Here is a 25,148-nt window from a genome sequence, read left to right as displayed (position 1 = left end):
CTGATGTAGTGTTCAGTGATTCATTAGTTATGTGTAACACCCAGTACCCTCCTCAATACCCATCACTCTGTTATCAATCCCAAGATTTTACTTATTTGAAAGACAGAGAGCAAGACAGCATAAGCAGGAGGGGGGAGAGGGTAAGGGAGAAGCATGCTCCCAGCTGAGCAGGGAACCCGATGCGGGACTCTGTCCCATAGGACCTTGGGGTCATGACCTGGGCTGAAGGCAGGTGCTTACCTGACTAAGCCACCCAGGCACTCTGCCAGACTGTTTTTAATGTAAATAATTGGAAATAATTACCAAAAGTGAGTTCATCACATACATTTTAAGGGAAAGAGTACATTAGAATACTTAAAATGAGGAAATCTGGAGTCTCTGCCAGTCCAGAGTTCTAATACTGTCTGTCCAACCAGGTAAGTTACCCAACCCCTCTAAACCTCGTTTTTCTTGGCTGTAAAACTGTGATGATAATATCTATAATCCATACAGTTACTAAAAGATGACACATGGAGTGCTCTTAACATAGTGCCTGACAGGTATTAATTCCATGGTAAATGTTAACCTACTGTTACTACTTAAACAACAAATACTCTGTACTATGGAAAACTATGCAATCACTATAAATTACTGTAGCTCTGAATTGAATGACACAGAAAACTCTTAAAACCTGCTAAATGGGAAAAAAGTTATGAAAGAGCACATACCGTATGAACTTATATTTTTAAAATACATGCATAAAAGACTAAAATCTATTAATTATGAGTGATTTAAATTTTCTTCTTTTAAAAAAAATGTATTTTTTACAATGAAGGGGATATGTTTTGGTCATAATGAAAAAGGAATCCCTTGGGGAGCCTGGGTGGGGTGGCTCAGTGGGTTAAGCCTCTGCCTTCGGCTCAGGTCATGATCTCAGGGTCCTGGGATAGAGCCCCACACTGGGCTCTCTGCTCAGGAGGGAGCCTGCTTCCCTCTCTCTCTGCCTGCCTCTCTACCCACTTGTGATCTCTCTCTCTGTCAAATAAATAAATAAAATCTTAAAAGAAAAAAAAAAAGAATGTAAAAGACGTAAAAAAAAAAAGGAATCTTCTATAAAAAAAGAAAGATTTTTTTTTTTTTAAGATTTTATTTATTTATTTGTCAGAGAGAGTGAGCACAGGCAGAGGCAGAGGGAGAAGCAGGCTCCCCGCTGAGCAAGGAGCCCCATGCGGGACTCGATCCCAGAACGCTGGGATCATGACCTGAGCTGAAGGCAGCTGCTCAACCAACTGAGCCACCCAGGCGTCCCAAGAAAGATATGTTTTGATTGTAAGTGGAAAAGTGAACTTGAGGGAGCCCGATGTGGGGCTTGATCCCAGGACCCTGAGATCATTGCCTGAACCCAAGGGAGATGCTTAATGGACTGAGCCACCCTGGAGCCCCTTGAGGATTAACCATAGAGTTCTGTTGGCCTCCTGAAATAGATCTACATTTTAATGACTGAGGAAAATGAGAACAGATTTGAGCACTGTTCTAGCTATTTCAAAATGTCTTTGGGGGACAGAAACGCAACCTCCTAAATTAGTACATGTTCACAATCTTAAAACCTAATAGAATAGAAATTACATGCCAAACTGTAAGGAAATTTAATTTGTTCAGTTTCTTTTTTTCTTTTTTTATCCCCCCCTAAGACTACCATTAATGGACAAAAGGCAAAGTGTGTTTGATGTTGGACAGAGAGATTCTTTTAACCTAGTGATGTGAGAAGCCTTAGGAAAAAGGACATAGTGAGGAAGGTACCATGTGACCTTCCTTTCTTTTTAAGGAAGCCACAGAATTTTTTTAAAAAATCCTACTTAAAAAGCCCAATTACAGTAGCTAATTGCTAAGGATTTATAGAATTTACATTTAAAAGAATTTTATATTTCCACTAAGCAATTGACCAAGCAATTGCCTTTTCAAGAATCAGGACACTTGGTTTTATTTCTGGCTTCACTGTTATACGGTTACATGGCTTTGGGCATATTATGAAAAAGAAAATAAATGCACTAGAATGACAGTTCGTTGCTTTTCAGAGAGAAATATCCAGACTAGAATACTTGGGTTGGCCACTCAGTCCCTTTTCTCCCCTGTAGGAAAGCCATGGTGTCAGATCGAGAAGGGCTGAAGACAAATTTCAAACAGGATGCTTGTGGATACTTGAAGAGCTCGTGATCAGGGAAGCATGACTATTTACATAAATCCAGCAATACCAGGCATACACCAACTTAGGGCCCTTCCACTTTAAGGCAAATTACTTAAGCTACTTTTGCCTCAGTTTCCATGTTTGCCAAAAGGACTTACTCTGTATGTATGGCATCGTACAATCCTCCATAGAGAGTAAGCAACCTTATCTGAGAAAGTAAGAAGGAAATAATAATACAGGTACCTTGTAAATTTATTGTCAGAATTGAATGAGATACTCCATTTGGGTGCTGATTCCTGGTAAAGTGCTCCATAATAATAACTTATTACCATCTCATGGAACTCATCTAAGAAAATAAAGCAATATGGGAGGGAAAGCAGCCTGAAAGGTCATTTTGACAGAAGTTACCCACAACATTACTGTAATCTCAAAGTCAGAACTTCAGAGAGACCATTAAACTCTTTTTCTTATTTCACATCTGCCATAGGGGCCTGGCCTGTTTAAGGCTATTCCTGTGTATTTCTACCAAGTTGTGCCACTCTGTTTTCCTCTCCTTTTCCAGCAGCAGGGTTCTTGTCTATAGTTGGGGAGCTAATAGCTAGATGTGGGCATTTCCTATTTCTGACCTGCCTTTGATCAGCTACAGGATGCTACTTGTTAAAGTAAAAAGCCCTGGGGCACCTGGGTGGCTCAGTCCTTAAGCGGCTGTCTTCACCCGGGTCATGAACCAGGGTCCTGGGATTGAGCCCCACATCGGGCTTCCTGCTTAGTGGGAAGCCTGCTTCTCCCTCTCCCCCTGCTTGTGTTCCCTCTCTTGCTATGTGTCTGTCAAATAAATAAATAAAATCTTCAAAAAAATAAAAATAAATAAAATAAGAATCTCTTTATTGGGACACCAAGGTGGCTCAGTGGGTTAGTGTCTGTGTTTAGCTCGGGTCATGATCTCAGGGTCCTGGGATCAAGCCCCGCATCAGGCTCCCTGATCAGTGGGGAGACTGCTTCTCCATCTGCCTGCTGCTCCCCCTACTTGTGCTCTCTGACAAATATAAAAAACTTCAAAAAAATAAAAAAAATAAAAGGACCCCTATTACTGAGTACTATCAAGGAGCACCATATCTTCAACAGCCCTTGTATGCACCTAAGCATTTCAATCTATGATCCTGCCATTTCCTATAACAATACTCTATGTCTACCAGCTCCATCCTAGGGTCATCTATATCTCACTTTGTCACCATTCTTTGGTCAAATGGGTGTCTCCAAAGTTTAGTTCTTTCTTCTTCTTGTCCTCTTTACCTTCAAAGTCATTCAGGGAATACTACGTATGTTAAGCTATGCCTTGGAGATCCAAAAATGAACAGACACAGCCCTCAAGCTGTTTAAAGCTTAAGAAGGGAGACAGCTATAATAAAATAGAAAGGCAGTCTAGGTATGTGGTGTTTTTAGGGAGAAGAACACTGTGGGTGAGACAAAAAAAAGTGGTGACACTGTAAGAGATCAATTGTTTATTATTATTATTATTATTATTTGAGAGGGAGTGGGAGGGACAAAGGGAGAGGGAGAGAGAGAATTTTAAGCAGGCTCCACATCCAGTGTGGAGCCCAACACGGGGCTCGCTCTCATAACCCTGAGATCAAGAGTTGGATGCTTAACTGACTGAGCCACACAGGCACCCCTGCCAGAGATCAAAATAGCCAAAACAATCTTGAAAAGAACAAGGAGGATTCATATTTCCTGATTTTAAAGCTTGCCACAAAGCTACAATAATCAAAACAGTGTGGTACTGGCATAAGGACAGACACAGAGATCAATGGAATAAACGGAAAGTCCAGAAATAAACCTGTGTATCTATGATCAACTGATTTTTTACAACAAGAGTATTAAGACCATCTAATGGGTAAAGAATAGTCTTTTCAACAAACGGTACTGGATGGCTGTAAATCTACATGCGATGGAATGAAGTTGAATCCTTACTTCACACCATATACAAAAATTAATTCAAAATGGACTGAAAGCCCAAATGTAAGAGCTAAAACTATAAACAGTCTACAAGAAAATACAGGTATAAGTCTTTGTAATTCTGGATTAGGCAATGGTATGTATATAGGACACCAAAAGTATAGCACCAAAAGATAAAATACAAAGATTGGACTTCAACAAAACTAAAAACTTCAGTGTTTCAAAGGACATAATCAAGAAAGTGAAAAGACAACCCACAGAAACGGAGAACATATTTGCAAATCATGTATCTGGTAAGGGGTCTAGTATTCAGACTATAAAGGAACTTTTACAACTCAACAAAGAGACAACCCAATTTAAAAATGGGTAAAGTGGGGACGTCTGGGTGGCTCAGTTGGTTAAGCAGCTGCCTTCGGCTCAGGTCATGATCCCAGCGTCCAGGGATGGAGTCCCACATCGGGCTCCTTGCTCAGCAGGGAGCTTGCTTCTCCCTCTGGTCTCTGCCTGCCATTCTGTCTGCCTGTGCTCGCTTGCTCTCCCTCTCTCTCTCTGACGAATAAATAAAATCTTAAAAAAAAAAAATGGGCAAAGTGGATGCCTGGGTGGCTCAGTCGGTTAAGCCTCTGCCTTCACCTCAGGTCATGTTCCCAGGGTTCTGGGATCAAGTCCCGCATTGGGCTCCTTGCTCTATGGGGCGTCTGCTTCCCCCTCTCCGTCTGTTGCTTGTGCCCTCCCTGTCAAATAAATAAATAAAAATTTTTAAAATGCCACTTCCTCAAGAAGACTTTCTTCGCTTCCCTCCTTGATACGAACAGAGAGATGAACTCTCTCCTCTTTTAAAAGAGAGCGTATTTTGTACTTTTCTTACAGTAGTGATTTTCCCATACCTAATACTGCTGTTATTTGAGCAGTCCTCTCGTCTCACACATCTCTTACCCCACACTTTCCGAAATCTAAGCACCTTGGGGTAAGGTCCATGTCTTTCCCAGCTTTGCAGCTCCCAGCACTGTGCTGGGTAGAGTCCGAACTGAACTGCCCAACTAACGGTAAAAATGATGGAATTGGGAGACAAAAATAAGCATTATCGCAACACAAGTTTTAAGAAGTCCTAAAGAAACCACACAAAAGGGCGCCTGGGTGGCTCAGTGGGTTGAGTCGCTGCCTTTGGCTTGGGTCATGATCTCAGGGTCCTGGGATCGAGCCTCGCATCGGGCTCTCTGCTCAGCAGGGAGCCTGCTTCCTCCTCTCTCTCTCTGCCTGCCTCTCCATCTACTTGTGATCTCTCTCTGTCAAATGAATAAATAAAATCTTAAAAAAAAAAAAAAAAAGAAACCACACAAAACAGGACACAGGAACAAATAACTGAGTGTGTGTTGAATCAATCTGTGACCACTTGGCTTGTTTATATCTGGTCATTTTCATCACATGGATCTCATTTCACTAGAACTCCAGAAGACTCAGACAAAGAGTAATGGTCTCCCAGCTGCTGCGTTCCCTAGTCTGTGGTTTTCCTATGATATAAACAAAAGATTCTGGAGGTATGGTCTCTGTTAATATTTGCTGGTGTGGGTCTGGGGGAGAAATGGGTGGTGGTGGGGGGAGTGTGAGGGAAATCCACTAATGAACTGACAGTTCATATAAGCAGCACCTGGAGTGTTAAACTTCCCTACAACTGTTATTTTACTAGGGGGAAAAAAATCCACTCTTCCTTTGGTAAATGTAAAATTCTTTTACCAGCTGCATTCCGATCTAAAGTGTGTGGCAGTCCAGGAGAGATGGCAGCTGGAACAGATCACATGCAGACACAGTGAATGTTCACCGGCAGCTAGGGGATAATCAGAGCCCAAAGAATGAATCTTCAGAGCCACGTTCCTTTAAGAAAATGGGTTAGCCTCAATTTGCCTGCTCACATGCTACTCGTAAACACTGAGAATCCTGGAAATACACATCCACATCTGACTGGTGGAAGGATCAATCTTTTGAATCGAAACTCTGTGACATCAGCAATTCAGGACTCCCCACTTAGCTTCAAAAAACCCTGTAGCTTAAGCTTTGGTTTTAATCCTATTTTTGTTAAATATTTATGATCTACTACAAAACTAAATTCAGACCAAATGTGTGCTTACACAACCCTGTGACACGGCCACTGCTCCTGACCGGAGGGAAAGAGCAGCAACACGGATTGGCACCAGGCCAGTCACCTTCTTCATGCCCTATCCTTGCCACACTGGGGGGCAGAGAGCTGCATTTCATGTACTGATGAGATCACCCGGGCCCACAGAGGTTAAGTTGTTTGCTCAATACCCCCAGAGGAAGAATGAGGAGAGTTCGGTCCATCTGACTCCAAAGCCAGTGTTTTTTCCACTGTACTCTGCTACTGTCCAGTGGGTTCCAGAGTTCTTTCTTTCTCCAGAAAACTGCTACAAGAATCTGATACCTCAAGAACAGGCACTGGCAAATTTTTTCTGTAAAGGGCCAGTCAGTATTTTAGGCTTTTTGAGCCATATGGTCTCATGACTGACTTACTCATTAAGTGTTTCTGCCATTGTAACACAAAAGCACCCACAGATAATATATACATGAATGAGCATGGCTGTGTTCCAATAAAAAACTTATTTAGTTTGCTGACCCCTTGCTCTAGAAATTCTAGCGTAGATAGCCTCATGTTATTTGGATTAAAGAATCAAGAAAGAACTGCCCATTTCCAACTTAATTAATCAATGAACAAGAGAGTCTTCCATAGGCTGTATGGTCCATGCAAGTCAGGAATTTGGGTACTTTTAGGAAGAAAAGGGTGCATCAAAGCCGAACAGTAACATAAGGCAGCATGTGCTCCAGGAAGGGACGGAGCCCGACCGATGCGCCACCATGACAGCAGGAAACCAAGGTCCACAATTTGATCAAATATTATTGTGCTGATACTGGAGCTCAGAAAGAGTAAGAAGTTACTGCTGTAAGCACTAACAAAAACGCCCATTCTGGTGAGACCCCTTTAAGGTTTTTCACATGTGTCAGATGCTCAACAAAGACGTACCAAACATACCTACTCCCTGTCTTATTCTCAGAGGACAAGCAATTGGCCTAAAGCACAAGATAAATTCATCTCCTAGAGGCCTTTCGGTCTCCTCCCAGTTGACACTTGAAGCAGTGAAGAACCCGAAGAAGCCACTGGCCAGGGATGATAGCAAGCACCTGCGGTCACTCTTGGAGGACTAAGAAGAAGCTCTTCCCCAACCTCACCTTGCTCATGGCAGTCAGGGCAGGATCGCAGGCAGCATCCAGATCTTGGACCAACAACTGGATGCTGCTAGAGATGACACTGCAAATCAAACAAATTATAGTGGTCATCACTTAATAATTTTTTAAAATGTTATTTATTTATTTAACAGAGAGAGAGAGAGAGAGAGAGAGAGAAAGAGACAGTGAGAGAAGGAACACAAGCAGGGGGAGTGGGAGAGGGAGAAGCAGGCTTCCCACTGAGCAGGGAGCCCGACGGCAGGGCTTGATCCCAGAACCTTGTGATCATGACCTGAGCTGAAGGCAGATGCTTAATGCCTGAGCCACCCAGGCACCCCGGAGGTCATCACTTTAAAGAAATAACTTTTTGAATGACTAACACAGCCCCATATCAAAATCAGTTTCATCATTTCATCAGAAAAACTCGAATTTGCTTTCAAAAAGGAATGGATGACAACGAGGAACGTCTTGGCTCTTCATTCTTGCTTGCATGTCCTGGTCTTATTTGGGTGTGTCCCCCACGGAGTCAGGTCGAAAAATTTCACGGCTAGTCTCCCTAATCACTCCACTCAGAATCCCTCCTTCACTTCTTCCTCTAAGAGCACCTGTTCGTTCAAAATGTTTAAATGAGAACTTGGGGGGGAAATAAAAGCTGGGAAAAGGAGAGGAAATGACCTAAGAAGAGAATCCTGATTTTTCCTTAGTAATGGCCTACCTTAATCTCATTTACTGACCACACACACACACACAAAAAAAAAAAAAAAAAAAAAATACTGCAAGGCAACACTAGTGAAAGAACTATTCTGAGAAGGCTTTACAGTTTGAACTTCTTGGATAGACACCCTCTACCCCAACCATCCCCCTCCCCCCACCTGGCTAAAATCAAGCTGCTCACACTTTGTGTTCTAAGACACTGAAGTGGAGCTGGCCCTCTGTGGATTTGGGGTGGCGTGGGAGGCAGACAGGAGGACTTGGACTTGCCTTCCTGCAGGGATGGTCAAGGGAGGATTTCTTCTCTTTCGTTATTTTAGATAGGGCAACAATAAAGACCCTGTAAGCTAAAAATGACTGCCTCTGAGCAGGGCAAATGGGAGGCAGCTGCGCTAGCTTCTGATGCTTCTTCTTACTGGCTGCTGGAGAATAATCCTCATTCAACAAGGGGCCCTGGAAACCTCTTAGGTTCTGTGGTGGCCGAAAGCCGACAGTCCAAGACATGTTGCTTTGTGGGGGGTAAAGGGCAGGCCTTAAGCAAGTATGAGCAAGGTACGTACGTGCTGAACGTATCCATTTCTCCAGTCAGATTGATTCGTTCAGTAAGACTTACATCAACTTTTTCCTTGAGTTTTTCTTCTAGCTATTAAAAATGAGAGAAAAACATGCTTAACAATGATCCAAAGGAGTATCATCATAAGAGCATGTAATATTTACTGAGTTTGATGATTCAGGTACAATTCTGGGCACTTTTCCTGTCCTGACTCACTTCATTCTCACAATCCCATGAGGTAGATTCTACTATTATCTTCATTTTACAGAAGAGAAAATAGAGGTGTGACAGCAGCGCCGGGAGTCAAACTTCCTCCATAACCTTTGCCCTTTAGCACTGGGCTGTAATTGTCTCTTATGACACTGACAATTCATTTCATTAATTTTAAAAAGACCCCAGTTTTCAGGATCCTCCCTGCTCCATGAACTGAATGCAGGCTCACTCACCAGCACTGGAAGCCTCTGGCGGTGAGCGGTAGTAAAACCAGTTCAAGTATTCACTGAGTGCTCCGACAGGCCACCCACTATGTTAAGGTGTTGGGGATACTGAGGTAAACAAAAGAAACACAGTCTGCCTTCGTCAGCTTACAGCCAAACAGGGAAACACTGGCCACGCTCCCAGCCGCCTCAAAGAAAAAGACAACTGACCAAGAATTGTAAACATCTCAGAGCATCCCGGGAACTGACTCACCCAACACTCCCAAAGCCATTGATTACACAAACTCAAGAATAATGAGTATTTTGTTTTAAATTTAAAAATGCTCTTAGGGGTGTGTAAATTCGTGTATCCTTTCAGAAGGTAATTTGTTTAAAAAGCAGAAATGTAAATACACACACTCTTTAAAACAGCAATTTCAATTCACATCTAGAAATAGACTTCGACGAGAATGAGTATGATATACAAAGATCCCTGAGTACTCTTTGCAGCATTCATGAATTCAACCACAATTTTCAGAAAGCCTGTTTTGTGCCCAGCTCTGCAACAAGAGTATATATGAGTTACTAAGTGAACAAAACAGAGAAGATACTCTTTCCATGAAGCTTCCATTCTGATCTTGTTTATGTTAGTGACAAAACTGGAAACCATCCACATGCTTATAAGGGACTGATGAAGCAAATTACAGTAAAGGCTTTCAAGGCTTCAACTCTTCAGTGGCCTTTTCCTGTTACACTGAAAAAAAATCCAAACTTTCTAACTATGATTTGGGTTCCATCAGGCTCTCTGGCTCACATCTTCTTCCCCCCTTGCCTGTTTGGCTTCACTTTGTGATGTAACTTAAGGTCCTGGAACATACCAAGTTCACACACACCTCCTCAGGGCCTTCATACTTCACACTTCCTGCTTTGTCTTCCTGAAATGCTCCTGCTCACCCTTCCTAACCGGTTCCCTTGCTTTGCCACTGCCTACCTCCCAACCCTTCCACACTCCTCACCTGGCAGTCTCCTTTGCCTACCCTCCGTCTCTGCTTCAATATCACCTCTCCTCAGAGATGCCCTCCTTGACCAGCTACTTCAGTAGACAACTCCTTACCTAGCACTCGCCACAAAACTGAAGTTACATCTTGGCTACTTATTACTGTCTTGGCTCCTCCTTTAATTCTAAATTCCTTGACAGTAAAAAACAATCTACTTTGTTCACTGTTAGAAATACAGTGCCTGGTCCTTACCACAGTAAGTGCTTCCTGAAGAGCTCTTGGATGAAGGAACGCAACAACAGGTATAAAAGTGTTACACAATTAATGAACCGATATCAATAATTGGTATTGTTTAAATTTTTATTTTCCAATTCTTGTCTCTGGTTTCTTCTTCCATTTCTTTTTGCCCTCTTCCTGCAATTTTTTTCCTAAGGAAACTGGATTGTTTGGATTCTCTCTAGAATTTCCTACAGGTTGGATTTTGTTGATTGTAACCATGAGGTATTAACATGTTCCTCTGTTCCTTGTATTTTCTGTAAATTGTAATTTAATGTAGAAGCCTGATCAGATTCAGGTTCTTCTCTCGCTCTCTCATTTTAAGAAACCTATTTCATGATGGTGTTGTGCTTTTTTTTTTTTTTAAAGACTTTACTTATTTATTTCTTATGGAGAGAGAATGAGAGAGCACAAGCCGGTGGAGCAGAAAGCAGAGGGAGAAGCCGGTTCCCTGCTGAGCAAGAAGCCCAATGAGGGACTTGATCCCAGAACTGTGATTAGGAGTTGAGCCAAAGGCTGAGAGGCTCACCTGACTAAGCCACCCAGGCATCCTGGTGTTGTGTACTTTTTTCAGGAGATACATGATGCTTGTCTCTTTTTTGTAATGTCAGCAGCCATTGATGGTCAATGCCAGATCCCTTATTTCATTAGGAGATATAAAAGAATGATATTCTAATTCTTTTCTTCTTCATTTACTAGCTGAAATTCTGCTTTATAATGAGGTATTTCCTGGGGCTGCGGGTGGCTCAGTTGGCTAAGCGTCTGCTTGTCCTCCCTCTGCCCTGCTTGTGCTCTCTGTCTCACTTAAATAAATAAAATCTTAAAAAAGAGAGAGAGAGATTTCCCATTGTCAATGATTTCCTTAATCTGAGGTATAAGTTCAATAGGAAAGAAAGGTTAAGAACTTTCCCTTTAGGGGCGCCTGGGTGGCTCAGTGGGTTAAAGCCTCTGCCTTCGGCTCAGGTCATGATCTCAGGGTCCTGGGATCGAGTCCCGCATCGGGCTCTCTGCTCAGCAGGGAGCCTGCTTCCCTCTCTCTCTCTCTGCCTGCCTCTCTGCCTCCTTGTGATCTCTCTCTCTGTCAAATAAAATAAATAAAATCTTTAAAAAAAAAAAAAAAGAACTTTCCCTTTATTTACCAGTATTCAAATCATACCAGTGGTTTCTTAGGCTCTTCGAAGATAGCGCACTAAGAAAAGAGAAATCATCAAACCACATGGATATAAACATATCTGATGTTTTCGGTGTATTGCAGTTAACTTCTCATTGATGTTTACACAGCCCACCTCTGACCAGCAGAGCTTATTCCTTGGCTCCTGTGTTAGGTTCTTAGACTGCTCTCACAAATCACTATAAAACGTGGTGGCTCAAAACAGAAGTTAATTCTCTCATAGTTCCAGAAGCCAGAAGCCCAAAATAAGGTGTTGGCAGGGTTGGTTCCTTCTGGAAGTTCTGAGGGAGAAACTATTCCACTCTCTTCTATCTTCTGGTTGCTGGCAATCCTTGGTGTCCCTTGGCTTATAGGCACATCACTCCAATCTCCGCCTCTATCTTCATGTGGCTTTCTTCCCTGTGTTGGTTAGATCTCCCTTTCCTAAGGATGCCAGTCATTGGATTTTAGTCCTTGGATTGGATTAGGGTTCACCCTAAATGCAAGATAATCTCTTGCTGAGATCCTAACTTGACTACAGCTTCAAAGACCCTATTTCTGAACAGGGTCACATTTACAGGTACTGGGAGTTAAGACTTGGGCATATCCACACATCCTTTTGTACAAGAAGCCCATTATGGCTCCTGAATCCCTCTGAAATGACTGTCACCATCTTTGATATTTTTCTTGCTTTTTGCATGACATGATGCTCCAGGCTCACCTTGTACATTTCCTCTCCCAGACCCGCAATTACTCAATTCTCAAGGAATCTCTGGTTTCTTTTAGGGGACAATGGTATTTAGAGATCACAATATAGGTGCTAAGAATGACTTTTTTTTTTCTTAAGATTTTATTTGCTTGACAGAGAGAGAGAGATCATACGTAGGCAGAGAGACAAGCAGAGAAAGAGGGGGAAACAGGCTCCCCGCTGAGCAGAGAGCCTGATTGCTGGGCTTGATCCCAGGACCCTGAGATCATGACCTGAGCTGAAGGCAGAGGCTTAACCCACTGAGCCACCCAGGTGCCCCTAAGAATGACTTTTATGATCAGTAAAAATAATCTTCACTAGGGACACCTGGGTGGTTCAGTCAGTTAAGCATCTGCCTTTGGCTCAGGTCATGATCCCAGGGTCCTGGGATTGAGTCCCAAATTGGCTCCTTGCTCATCGGGGAGCCTGCTTCTCCCTCTGCCTCCTGCTTCCCCTGCTTGTGTGCGCGCGCACGCTCTCTCTGACAAATAAATAAAATCTTAGAAAAAAAAACTTCACTAAATAACAAAAAAATTGGCTATATCTATCATGAGTCATCAAAATGATCTTTGGTCTACTAGTACTTCTAGAACTTTTAAGAATCTGTTGTAGAAAAATAACAAAAAACATATTAGATGTTCTTTGTAGGAGTACTTTAGAAGCAAAATCCTGAAACAGCATAAACAATTATGTGAAATAATTAATGGTATTATCCCTTAATGAAATATTATGTAACAATTAATAATGCTGCTAATAAAGACATTATAGAAACAGGAGAAATGCTAGTGCTGTGATGTTAATAAAAACAACAAAGGGATATGAGACTGAATTAAGTTAAGATGATAGCATACAAAACTATGTTTATGAAAAAGGACTGAAAGAAGTACTCCAAATGGCAATTACGATTATGTGATGATGATGGAATTAAGAGTCATCATTTTTATGTTTTTCCCCCTCTTTGGTTCCACGGTCATTTTGCTTTTCTTTTTAATTTTTTAAATTATTTATTTATTTATTTACTTAATTGACTTTTATTTTTAAAATACTCGTGCGTGTGTGTGTGTGTGTGTGTACACACACGCGCGCATGTGCACACGCGCATGCATCTTCCTTTCCTGCACACATCCATAACAGTTAAATAGACAGCATTTCTTCAACACCAAACTCTGGGACCTCTGTCTTGGAGGTCCTCACAGACACTGCCATCCTGCCCTGGGAGTTCTTGGGGCTAAAGGGAGTACTGTCTCTGACTCCAAGGCCAAACCTTGCCAGATCATTCCCTGTGTGATTCAGTGTGACCACATCCCCACAGAGAGCAAGCTACTGCCTCTGGCTGGCTTACCCTCAACTGTGAAGCTTTGGGGGGAACACTTCTTATTTTGGCCTCCTGTATTCATGCCCTGGCTCACAGGCACTCTGAGCTGTACTGTTTGAACCATCACTTATGAATACCTTCCTGTGATCCAGACATGTGTAAATAATAAACCCTAAGAGGGGGCAAGAGCACAACCTTCTCTAGTTCTTTTCCTTCTCTTGGCCTTAGGTGAATTCCAGCCTGAATGTGAAAAGGAACTTCTAATCTCACGTTGAGGCTAAGTGAAAAATTCTTCTTCTGGGTCTTCCTTCTGCTAATGGGGAGCTCCAGGAGGAGCATCATCCTTTCCTGCTTCACAGTTCCTGAACGTCAGCATCCAAACAATGGTTGTTGGTTTAGGCAGACTGGGAATGCTGTGTACATTTCAGGAGACGCATAAAAGCCCAAAGGATTTTGCTTAGCCTCGTAACACTTCTGAGAATGGAGTCACTGGCTGTGACTCATCGCCACCAGTGGCCGGGTCCTAGCATCGTTAAGTCTGTCACTGCTTTTCTCATAGGGGAGACAGTGCTACTGACCTACTTTCAAAAGGGCATGTCTTTTGAGCAGCTGAAACTAGCCTGGGGAGGAGATCGGTCAAACTTTCTTCCCTGGTCTCCTCTTAACAAGGCTCTGCTGTAAGATGGCTGCCTGGACCGTCTGCTGGCTGCTGCAGTTTTCCTCTATGACCAACCAATCTTCTCAAGGCTGTACATGGCTTGTGAGGGCCCACACTTTTACCTACTAAGTCAGGAGGCCCAGATGGTTCTGGAAAAGGCAGCAGCGGGCAGCTCACCTGCTGGGTGGTGGCCAGACAGTATTCGGCTGTGCTCAGGATACTGCAGATGAGGCAGAGCTCCTCGAGCGTGAACTTGGCTACTTCTGAGCCTTCCTTCTCTTTGAGGAGGCTGCTGATGGTCAGTCCTCCACTGCTGCTTGTGGTTCTGAGGAAGGGGAACAGGAAGTGGTTAGGAGGGGCTTCTCATTAGCTTCCTGAACTGGTAACTGCCCATCTTAAGACAAAGAAAAGGGGGAAGGAAAGGCTGGATGTGGCCCAAACAAACCCACATACAATGAGCCTTTTCCTACTGACCTTACCTTGACTATCATCTGTTTAAGTTCTCTGACCATCAGGAGTAGGAAGAAACAATTCCAACAGTGAGCCAGTAACCGGTCATAGTAACTATGATGACCTGGATACTTGCAGAGAAGCCCGCCGAGTGGCCTCTGCTTAGCTTGCCATCTCCTGATCTGGAGAGCTCATTCAGGATCATCTGTAGCATAAAGCTTGTTTCACCACTGTTTCAGGTAAGAAAATTCTGCACAGGAGTTTGTACATTGTGCTTGTGGTGGGGTACCAAGGTGAATGCTAATACATGGTTCCTGCCCAAAGCCCCGACTGCCTTCTCCCTGCCTACTGATCTAAATCACATGTTCACAAAACGTAGAAAGAGTTATAAAACCTCCTGCTCTTTCAACTGTGAGAGTCTAAGTTCTTTTTAAAGCAGACAGAATTCAGTGACATTTACCTTAAAAACATCAAAAAAATAACTTAAAACTGCCCGGTCTTTCTAGTAGTCACAGATTAGAAAATATCTTCATTTCCAGCACTGACAAAGGTGTGAGGGTACGGACACTCTCTTGCACTATGGGTCACGGGCATGAAGCTGTCCAAACTTCCTTGAGGTGTATTTTACGAGCTTAAAAGACACATTCACATATTTGACCCAGTAGTTCTACTCCTGTTCAGGGATGCTTTCCTGAGTGTTATTTAAAATACTAAAGTAGTAAACCCAACCTAAAGGATCAAGTAAGAGAATGGTCAGTAAAAACGTCAGAAGCTCAGTGAGGTTCTCCTGCATGTTGGATTAGCATGACATCATGAAAAGTGCTGAATGTTCTCTGCTGGCCTCCCAGATCCATCCATTACTCTGTTACTCTTCCCTTCCCTTCTTTGTGGCTCAGGAGACTGACCTCTACAGACTTATCACCCTGGCTCCCTGGTCTTTTGGCCTCCTGTTGGTTTCAGTCAAGTCACCAGGAGATGCGACAAGAAGGCGGAGAGGTAGAGAGAGAAAGTCTGAATCCTAACAAGGCCTCCCACTCCCTGTGCTTCCGTGTGGTGCTGGCAGGGACTGTGGCTCTCCATTTTCTGTGTGGCAACCATTTGTCCACAGCCCCAGCTCTCAAGGGAGTTTTAAAGTAGTAACAATCACCACCTAGTATCTGGATGCTTCAGAATCCTCTGTTGGCTCCTTTCACTTTGCCCCCATTTCTGTGAATAGTTGCTTTGGTAACAATACCCTAGCTGAGTGCATCATTTGTTTCCTGCTGTGACACATGGGGAAAATGCCAGGGCAGGACGATGCTGAGTGAAAGCAGCTGGGTATAAAACTCCAAGCAGTATAGTCCCAATACCCTTAAATAAACAAAACCACAAAAATCACACACATTATATTTATAAATAAAAAAACAGAAAAACATATACCAAAAGGTTCAATTTGTTTTCTCTGGGTGGTGAGATTATAGTTAATTTTACTTCTATCTTTCTGCTCTTCTGTGTTTTGTGAACTATAATATTTTGATGATCAGAATAAAAGTTATTAAAGAATCTTAAAAATGTTTTTATCATAGTCAAAGAAATTTTCATTGGTGAAATATATCTGTTACTTCAAATTTCTGGTTAGAGCATAGAGCTTTTATTTTCTTTCCTCCAAATAATGTAAAACTCCCATATATGACACATTTTAGTGAAAGTAACAGCAACTACTTTCAGAATTACTGAATTTAGCCATGGGGATGATTAAAAACACTAAATTTCAAAGCATTACTTTAGATCATAATCTACCATAATCGAAATTGCTATAGAACCAAAAATCTTTGGCTCCATGCCCAATGGGGAACTCAGTGTGGGGCCTGAACTCACGACCTTGAGATCAAATCCTGAGCTGAGATCGAGAGTTAGATGTTTAACCGACTGAACTACCCAGGTGCCCCAGAACCTAAAATCTTTAAACTTTAGTCGAACAGCCATTAATTTCAATTAATAAGCAATATAGCAATATTCTAATGTCCCAGAAAACAGTGAAGCCACGATAATTAGGGGCTGTGCTAGGCAACCCCCTCTCCCCAAATCCTACTATACCTTCAAACATTAGACTATATTCAACAAGACACACACCATAAGAGAGACTCTGGAACGTAATCACATCGAGGGAAAAGCAGACTCATGCCTCCCGTGCGCTCATCATCCTAGGGTATGCTCTCATTGAATGAAACTGCCCATGCTGTTTAAGAGTGATTGCTACCACCACCTTACCTTTTTTGGCCAAAAACCTATTGTTGAACCTAGATAAATTAAATACATACATAATGGAACGACTCCCTTGGGTCCACTGTGGTTAAGATCTGACCTGTGTTGGCAACCAATGTGGGCATTTCCCCCAAAGGTCTTGATCAGCTGTGGAATCCCATTAGAAAGGAAATAGTTTCAGACCCTCGGGAACTCAGTAAGAGTGTTTCCCTCCTTGAGACTCTTAGCAGTTCAGTAAACAATGTCAGAGGAGATTTCCTTGGATTCCCATATTTAGGCATTTTCAGAATCTTACTTCCCCACTGAGGTCAGAAAGAACAGCACTCACTTGGGTAGATTGCCAGAAAGGATTTTCCAGGCATATTCTCGGAGGTACTTCTGGAAAATGGTGGTCAGGGCGATCATTGGCTCCCCAGTACTGAGCTGGGAGCACTGCACCATGCACTTCTTGTAGTAGACAAAGAGGTCAGCACAGCTGGGGAGCACGGCACCCCCTTCGTCAGTGTTGGGCTTAGGTGGCCCCTGGGCTTTAAAATCGGCCACAAACCGATCAATCAGCTCGCCAAGGTTTCTAGGAGGAAGAAAGTCTATGATGTTATTTCAAGAAACATAAAGCAAATGTGCTTGCATGTCATGAGTGAACAATTCCTAATGCTCTTCACATTTAAAGCTGGACCATGTCCATCCCTATCTTCATTAACTACCACCAGCACTCCAACAATAGCAGCAGCAAGAACACTTGGCATTTACTTGTGTGCTGCTCTATACTTTTTCCAGGCATTTCATGATCACATCTGACCCCAAGCCTCTGTAAGGGGAGCTAAGTTATTAGGGGACCCTCTAAGAGATGAAAAAATTAAGGTCTAGAAAGTTTGTCACACAATTTAGTGGCCCAGCTGAGCCTAAAAGCTACCATTTAAATGCCTGCCCTGGTCCTACTACCCTATCAGCACCATTTCCCCTCTCCACAGATGAAAACCCTAAGTAACAATAGTGATCATTTTCTGAACACTTATGATGTCCCGGGCACACACCATGTCAGCACTTTATTTTTATTTCTTTTTTTATTTTTAAAGATTTTATTTATTTATTTGACACAGAAAGAGAGATCATAAGTAGGCAGAGAGAGAGGGGGAAGCAGGCTCCCCGCTGAGAAGAGAGCCAGATTCAGGGCTCAATCCCACGACCCTGAGATCATGACCCAAGCCAAAGGCAAAAGCTTAACCCAATGAGCCACCCAGGCACCCAGGTCAGCACTTGAGAAGCATCCTCTCACTGACTTTGACTCACTCTTCCCAGTAACCTTACAAAGTAGATAGTACTCCTGTCCTCATTTTCCAAAAAGCAAGGAGCAAAAAAGTTAAGGACCTTGTCTGGGGTCACAGAGCAAGGGGGTAGGGGACCCGGGATTCAAACCACTCTACCTTCCCATCTCCGAAAACACAACAAGGTTATGATGTCAGTAAATAGTCTATAGTTAACCTAAATGTGCCCACAGGACAGATACCTGAGCAGGGAGAAATGGTAAAGTATTCTAACATTTTCCTTCTCCTTTAATGTAGTTTTTCTCCTTAAAACTTTGAGAATTGAAGGTGGAAAAAATCTTGGGAGAAGGCAGGGTGTGGCAGCCCCAGGCTTACTGCAGGTCACGATGGTGACAAATGGTGGCAGCTGTCCCCCCATTCCCCTCTCAAACATCACCGAGCGTGCCTCAGTCATACTGAGTCACCACAGCTCGGGTCCAGCAGGGCTCTCTACTCATTGTTTCCTACACTGTTGAGCTGTACGAAGAATGGGAGGAGTCCCCACCCCTTGACATTTTATGTCTTTTTAGGTTACTGTCTCAGGCTACAGGAATCCAGCTGTGCTTTCAAAATGTATTTATATAACAGGAAGACCAAGACAAGAACCACACACAGCATCAATTAGCAGGAATAGGAGAAAATTTGACATTTTACCCAAGAGCTTTTCCTACTGAAAGTTGATTATACCCAGATGTCGCCACTCGGCCCTCAAAGAACTTCAGGGCCTGGGCTGGGTCCTTGTGGCGTTGGGTCAGTGAGCAGGGAAGGAACTTGTTAGCCAACCTGGGAAAGCTGCAGGGTCACAGCCCCCTTTCCTGCTCTGCCTGCTCCTCTGCCTGCTCCACCTTGCCACCTCGCCACCTCTGCCCATCCCACCTGCACAGGGCCCCTCCACTCCCAGCCCAACTCACCTTAACTGCCCCCTGCCCCATCTCTGTCCCTGACTCTGGGCCCTTGCCTGTGATGCCTGGATGCCTCCCCAGGCCAAGATGCTCCCCTTCACCTCTCCACTCATCCATAGGCTTGGCCCAGATGGCTTCTATTCACGCCAACCCTCTGTCTCAATTTCAACTTCTGTCATCTGTGACACACTCACACTTCATTATTATTATTTTTTTAACACTTTACCCTCCAGCATAAGGATGTCAAATGTTCCAGAAACATGATGACCTTCTCCCATCCTGGGCCTGTAGAAGGCGATGCTATCAATGAGGGCTCTCTTTTTCATTGATCTTTGGTGTAATTTCAGAAGCCTTCTTGATACAGCATTCTTGCCTGTCACTGAGGAGCTGAAGCTTGTACATAAGGTTAAAGGGGCTTGCTCTACACTAGAATCTTCTCTGATTCATGTTATCACATGTTCTGAGAGTAGGGATAAGGTTTGTCACTTCTACTCTCCCCAGGTCCACCCCTCACGTGTATGTGTGAAGCGAATCTAGTTATGTCTGTGCCCAAGACATACCAGCTGAACAGCCCCCACACTGTTTCCGAAGGATGGCAACGGAAGGGTGGGTGCGTGGAGGAGAACATGCAACAGAAAGAAAAGGTTGCACTTGAGCCTTCTTAGGAGAGGTTCTAATTGCCAAATCTCTAGTGCCAACAAAAACAGGGGCCAGAGCTCTGAAGTGTTTTTACTTTAACCAACTTAGTCCGATTCCCCTACTAGTTGAGGTCAGGATACTTACTCCCCTTGTGTTTCAGAGCCAATCCGATCAATCAGATTATAAATTAACCATGCTCACAGAACATAAAGAAAATTTCCACTTAAAAAATCTCTGAAGATCCTCCATACTTTGTAATCTGTCTCTCAGGTTATTTCGGACACTGTTCTCTGTGCAGATGAGATACAAACCCATCAGAGTAAGCTTTCCTCCCTTACCACACTACTCTTTGTATCTCCATGCTTCTCTGCCATATGAGACACTGGAAAACGAGTGATTAATGTGTCACAGCACAGATGGTCCAATCCAATTGATTTTCAAATAAGCACTTCATATGTGTAAGGCTCTGGGTGCCACACATATAAGATATAAATGAGTTCAACTAAAACAACAACAACAACAACAACAACAACAAAGGTTGTCCTTTCTTCCAGGCACCAAACACTAGCCCGAATTCTGATGAGACCTTCTTGTAAGATTACTGGAGAAAGGAGTGTGTGGCCTATCGAGCCGCTGACTGGTCATGAGGAGGGGTTTTTTAACACCATAAAATAATTACAATCAAGTAAGAGTTTATAAAGGGTCAAGTCCTGATCAAGGTGTTTCTGTGTATGGGGGTTAAGATACAGCATCGGCCCATTAGAAGCTTTGGTCTATTTGGGGAGCTAGGACCCTGAGGCTCAGGATATTTAGATTTCAAGACAGCAATAAAATCCTAATTTGGCAGTACAGACGATATGAACAATTTGTTGCAGACGAAGGAAACTAGAGAAAAAATTTCGCAGCAGACTCAGATGAGGGAATAAAGGCCTGGAGTCAGAGGTGAGCACAGAACATGGTGTATGGAAGGGGGGACGTGATGAAGAGGGGATGTGGCTAAGGCAGAAGTCATGAACTGGAAAAGTTTGACGTACAGTTTGACTTACACAGTCCTCTGTATTCCCACAGCAAACCACTGGAAGCTTCCTGCCTTCACACCACACACCACAATCAGGGCATTAGAAATACAACCTCCTCACAATGGCCCTGAAGAGAAGGCATTCTTATGTCCATCTTGTAAATGGAGAAACTGAGGCTGAGAAAAGTAATATAGCTTGCCCTAGGTCACAGAACTCGTTGGAGCTGAAACCAGAACTTGCGGACGTCAGACTCCAAAGCCCAACTCTACCTGCTGTGCTGTGCTTTGATTTTATGATATCCACACTACAGTGTGGATGGTATCTTTCACCCCTGCCCCTATAGCATGAGCTTTCTGCCCAAGAACTGTAGAAGCATGTCGGGGAGCCATGCGAACTACTGCTGGGGGTCCCATCCTGCTGATCAGTGAAGTGACCCAGGAAGAGAGACAACCGCAGAACAGTTTCAGCAGAGGAACGACCATGGTGGTTTCTTCTGGTGGATTTGCAGTCCGCATCCCTAGCAACAATATTCAAACCAGAATGACACAGAGAAAGGAAGATGGCAGTAAGACAAAGCTGGCAAGGAGGTGAGCATGGGCAATGCCGTTTAGGATCCCCAGGAGCTTACAAAGCTTGTTAATTCAAGGATACTAAAGCTAATTTGCACCTCTTCCTCCCCTGCCCTTGGGTTGGGGTTGAGGATTTGGCTCTGGTGTGGCCAGTGGGGGTGGGAAGCCAAGGTCTGGCTTGAGCACAACTGGGAGATGGATTACACACAGGTAAGTGAAGCAAGTAAGTAAATCCATGAAAGATCTAGGGAGCCAAGTTTCTCACTGCTGCAGAGTGTAGTCAGAGATGAAGGAAGGGGAAGGCAAAAACAAACCCTGTTGTGTTGGATCAGAATTCGAGTCAGCATCAAAGGCTTCTGCACAGCAAAGGAAACAGTCAAAACCAAAGACAACTGACAGAATGGGAGGAGATATTTGCAAAAGACATATCAGATAAAGGGCTAGTATCCAGAATCTATAAAGAACTTACCACACTCAACACCCAGAGATCAAATAATCCAATGAAGTTAAATGGGCAGAAGACATGAACAGATATTTCTGCAAAGATGACATCTAGATGGCCAAGACACACATGAAAAAGTCTCCACATCACTTGGCATCGGGGAAATACAAATCAAAACCTCAGTGAGATACCAGCTCATACCAGTCAGAATGGCTAAAATTAACAAGTCAGGAAATGACAGATGCTGGCGAGGATGCAGAGAAAGGGGAACCCTCCTGCACTATTGGTGGGAATGCAAGCTGGTGCAGCCACTCTGGAAAACAGCATGGAGGTTCCTCAAAAAGTTGAAAATAGAGCTACTCCACAACCCAGCAATTACACTACTGGGTATTTACCCCAAAGATACAAATGTAATGATCCGAAGGGGCACATGCACCCCAATGTTTACAGCAGCAATGTCCACAATAGCCAAACTATGGAAAGAACCTAGATGTCCATCAACAGATGAATGGGTAAAGAAGATATGATATACACATACAATGGGATACTATGCAGCCATCAAAAGAAATGAAATCTTTCCATTTGCAACAATGAGGATGGAACCAGAGGGTTCCATTATGCTGAACAAAATAAGTCAATCAGAGAAAGATAATTATCATATGATCTCTCTGATATGAGGAATTTGAGAGGCAGGGCAGAGAGTTATGGGGGCTAGGGAAGGGAAAAATGAAACAAGATGGAATCAGGAGGGAGACAAACCAGAAGAGACTCTTAATCTCAGGAAACAAACTGAGGGTTGCTGGGGGATGGGGATAGGGTGAGGGTAGCTGGGTTAAGGACACTGGGGAGGGTATGTGCTACAGTGAGTGCTGTGAAATGTGTAAGCCTGAGGAATCACAGACATTACATGTTAATAAAAATAATTAAAAAAAAAAAGAATTAGAGTGAGCATAAACTCACAGGTTTTAATATACAAATTGGCTTAAAAATAGACACAGGTGTATATGTCTATACATGTATGTACACACACATATATTTCTTCACTCTCTCAGCTGCATGGACCTAGAAGCATGACACTCAAGCAGTAATGAACATACCTGATACCCAGAACTTAGTTTTTAAGTATCATTCCCTGGCAAAAAAACAAGAGAGCCTGGAAAAGTGGGTGATTCCTGGGCTGGGATAGGAAAATACCAGATGAGCTGGTATATTTTATTGTGCCAGAAAGCAAGGGCCCCAGAAATGATAGGCTCATACAAAAAGAATGAAAAACCAGCCTGCAGGGGTCCTGGTGGCCAAATCAGAGACAGTTTGAGCAATGAAATAATGATGGATCCTGAGAGAGGAAAAGGACATCAGTGGAAAAACTGGCGGGAAATCCAAATAAGGCCTGAGTTTAGCAAATAGAACTGTTAACTCGCTGGTGTGGTAACTATCCTGTGGTTATGTAAGACGTTGACATCAGGAGAACTTGGGAGAAGGGAATATGGGAAATCTGAGCTATTTCTGAAACTTTTATGTAGGTTTAAGTTTATCCCAGAATAAACTTAAATAAAGGTAATAACGGCTATAATCCACTGAATAAAATAGGAATCCACGAGTACGTGCTGACATAGTAAGTGGGGGAAAGAGAAAGCTTTTGAGAACTAATAAACACAGAAGAAATGATGGTATTAGAAAAAAATCATCATTCAGCAACTATCTTAGTAATAAATGATTCAGGCAAGTATCAGCGGGAAGTGAAAGATGAGAAAAAGACTATATGATTTCAACGTTTTTCCTGACAGTTATTGTTATTAATTACTTATTAATAAGGAAAGAAGCCTAGCAGACTCCAACTAAAGAAAGTAAAATAAATGGGGCACCTGGATGGCTCAGTAGGTTAAGCCTCTGCCTTCGGCTTAGGTCATGATCTCAGGGTCCTGGGATTGAGTCCCACATCGGGTTCTCTGCTCAGCCTGCTTCCCCCTCTCTCTGCCTCTCAGCCTACTTGTGATCTCTCTCTGTGTCAAATAAATAAATAAAATCTTAAAAAAAAAAAAAGGCAAAATAAAAATGAACACCACAGGCTGTAGGGCAAACTGATACTGCACGCCTCTTGATGTGAATTACTGAGAAGCACCCGGCCCCACTTCTGCATAAATCACTGATCATGAGAAAACATTAGTCAAATCCAGACAGAAGGACATTCCACAAACGAGCTGCCTGTACTCTTAAAAAATTTCAAGGTCATGAAAGATAAAGAAAGAATGAGTTGTTTTTCTGGACTGAAGAGACCAAAGAGATGTGACAAGTAAATGGACCTGTGGTCCTGGCACGGATCCTGGATCTAGAAAAGACATGACGGGGACCACCAGCAAAATGGAATGGAGTCTACAGATTAAATGGTACTAACGGATCAGGTTAACTTCCTGATGTTGACAGGTGTGCTACAGTGAGGTAGACTGTGTGCTCATTTATAGGAAACACGCACTGAAGTCTCAAGGAGTAATGGGGGCACTCTTGCCTGCAAATTGAAGAAAGTATCTATGTAGAGAAATCTCTTCTCCAAGGGTCAGCCAGAGAAAATCCCTGCATTCCCAAGACGGAAAGGTATATGAACTTCCTTCTGGAACATAAACAAAAGTTGAGAAAGCCGCTTAAAGCATACAAGGACAGCTCAGCCAAATCTGCTAAGGAGATGGCTTTGGGGATATCCCTACTTCCTTCGTCCTCCCACTGCTGTTTGGCTTTTGGTTGGCACAGGTGCTGCCAGAACTTTCTCTGGGCAGGTGGGAGGCTAGGGAAATGAGACAGCCATGTCAGGCCCAACAGAAAGCTGGCAACACTGATCAGGCCACCCAACCACTGACAAGTCTGGGATAAGTGCACCAGACAGGCAGGGCAGGCCAGGCACGGTTCCTGACTACTCGTGCCAAGTGCCAACATGTCTGCTATTCTCAGCCTCACCACTAATCCTGTGAGGGGAACTTTACTAACTGCACTGGAGAGAGGACAAAGCCAACTCCGAGAGGTTAAGTACCATGCTTGAGCTCTGACTCAAATCCAGGTCTGTCCGGCATCCAGGCCCACGCTCTTTCCACTACACTGTTGGGTCTCTGTCATTGGGGAGTTTGTGAATGGTCTAAAATTTTCCTCCACTGCAGATTTTTTGAGTCAGAGCTACAAGAATGAAATAAGTACCAAAACAGTCCCCACCTGAGTTTCTTCCCTTCAGATTCTTGGACAAAAGGGAGGAAGGGCTTTGCAGAACCCCTTGAAATTGCACTCAAGATAGTGTGTGGGTAAGGGGCGCCTGGGTGGCTCAGTGGGTTAAAGCCTCTGCCTTCGGCTCGGGTCATGATCCCAGCGTCCTGGGATCGAGCCCCACATCGGGCTCTCTGCTCAGCAGGGAGCC

General features: G+C 43.4%; 1 protein-coding gene across 1 annotated transcript in view; it reads right to left on the bottom strand.

Annotated features, from left to right (window-relative positions):
* VPS53 (VPS53 subunit of GARP complex) overlaps positions 1-25,148 on the bottom strand; it is a 138,518-nt gene that overhangs the window by 31,342 nt on the left and 82,028 nt on the right. The window contains exons 14-17 of the mRNA XM_059379440.1: positions 17,205-17,447; positions 14,360-14,507; positions 8,629-8,711; positions 7,361-7,439 (exon numbers count right to left, since the gene is read on the bottom strand). Of these exons, the coding sequence (XP_059235423.1) occupies positions 7,361-7,439; positions 8,629-8,711; positions 14,360-14,507; positions 17,205-17,447 (553 nt within the window). The remainder of the gene's footprint in view (positions 1-7,360; positions 7,440-8,628; positions 8,712-14,359; positions 14,508-17,204; positions 17,448-25,148) is intronic.

This window comes from Mustela nigripes, chromosome 16 (genome assembly GCF_022355385.1).
Source record: "Mustela nigripes isolate SB6536 chromosome 16, MUSNIG.SB6536, whole genome shotgun sequence".
NCBI classification, from domain to species: domain Eukaryota; kingdom Metazoa; phylum Chordata; class Mammalia; order Carnivora; family Mustelidae; genus Mustela; species Mustela nigripes.
The sequence above is the reverse complement of the archived record's forward strand: the minus strand, read 5'-3'. Positions and strand labels throughout refer to the sequence as shown.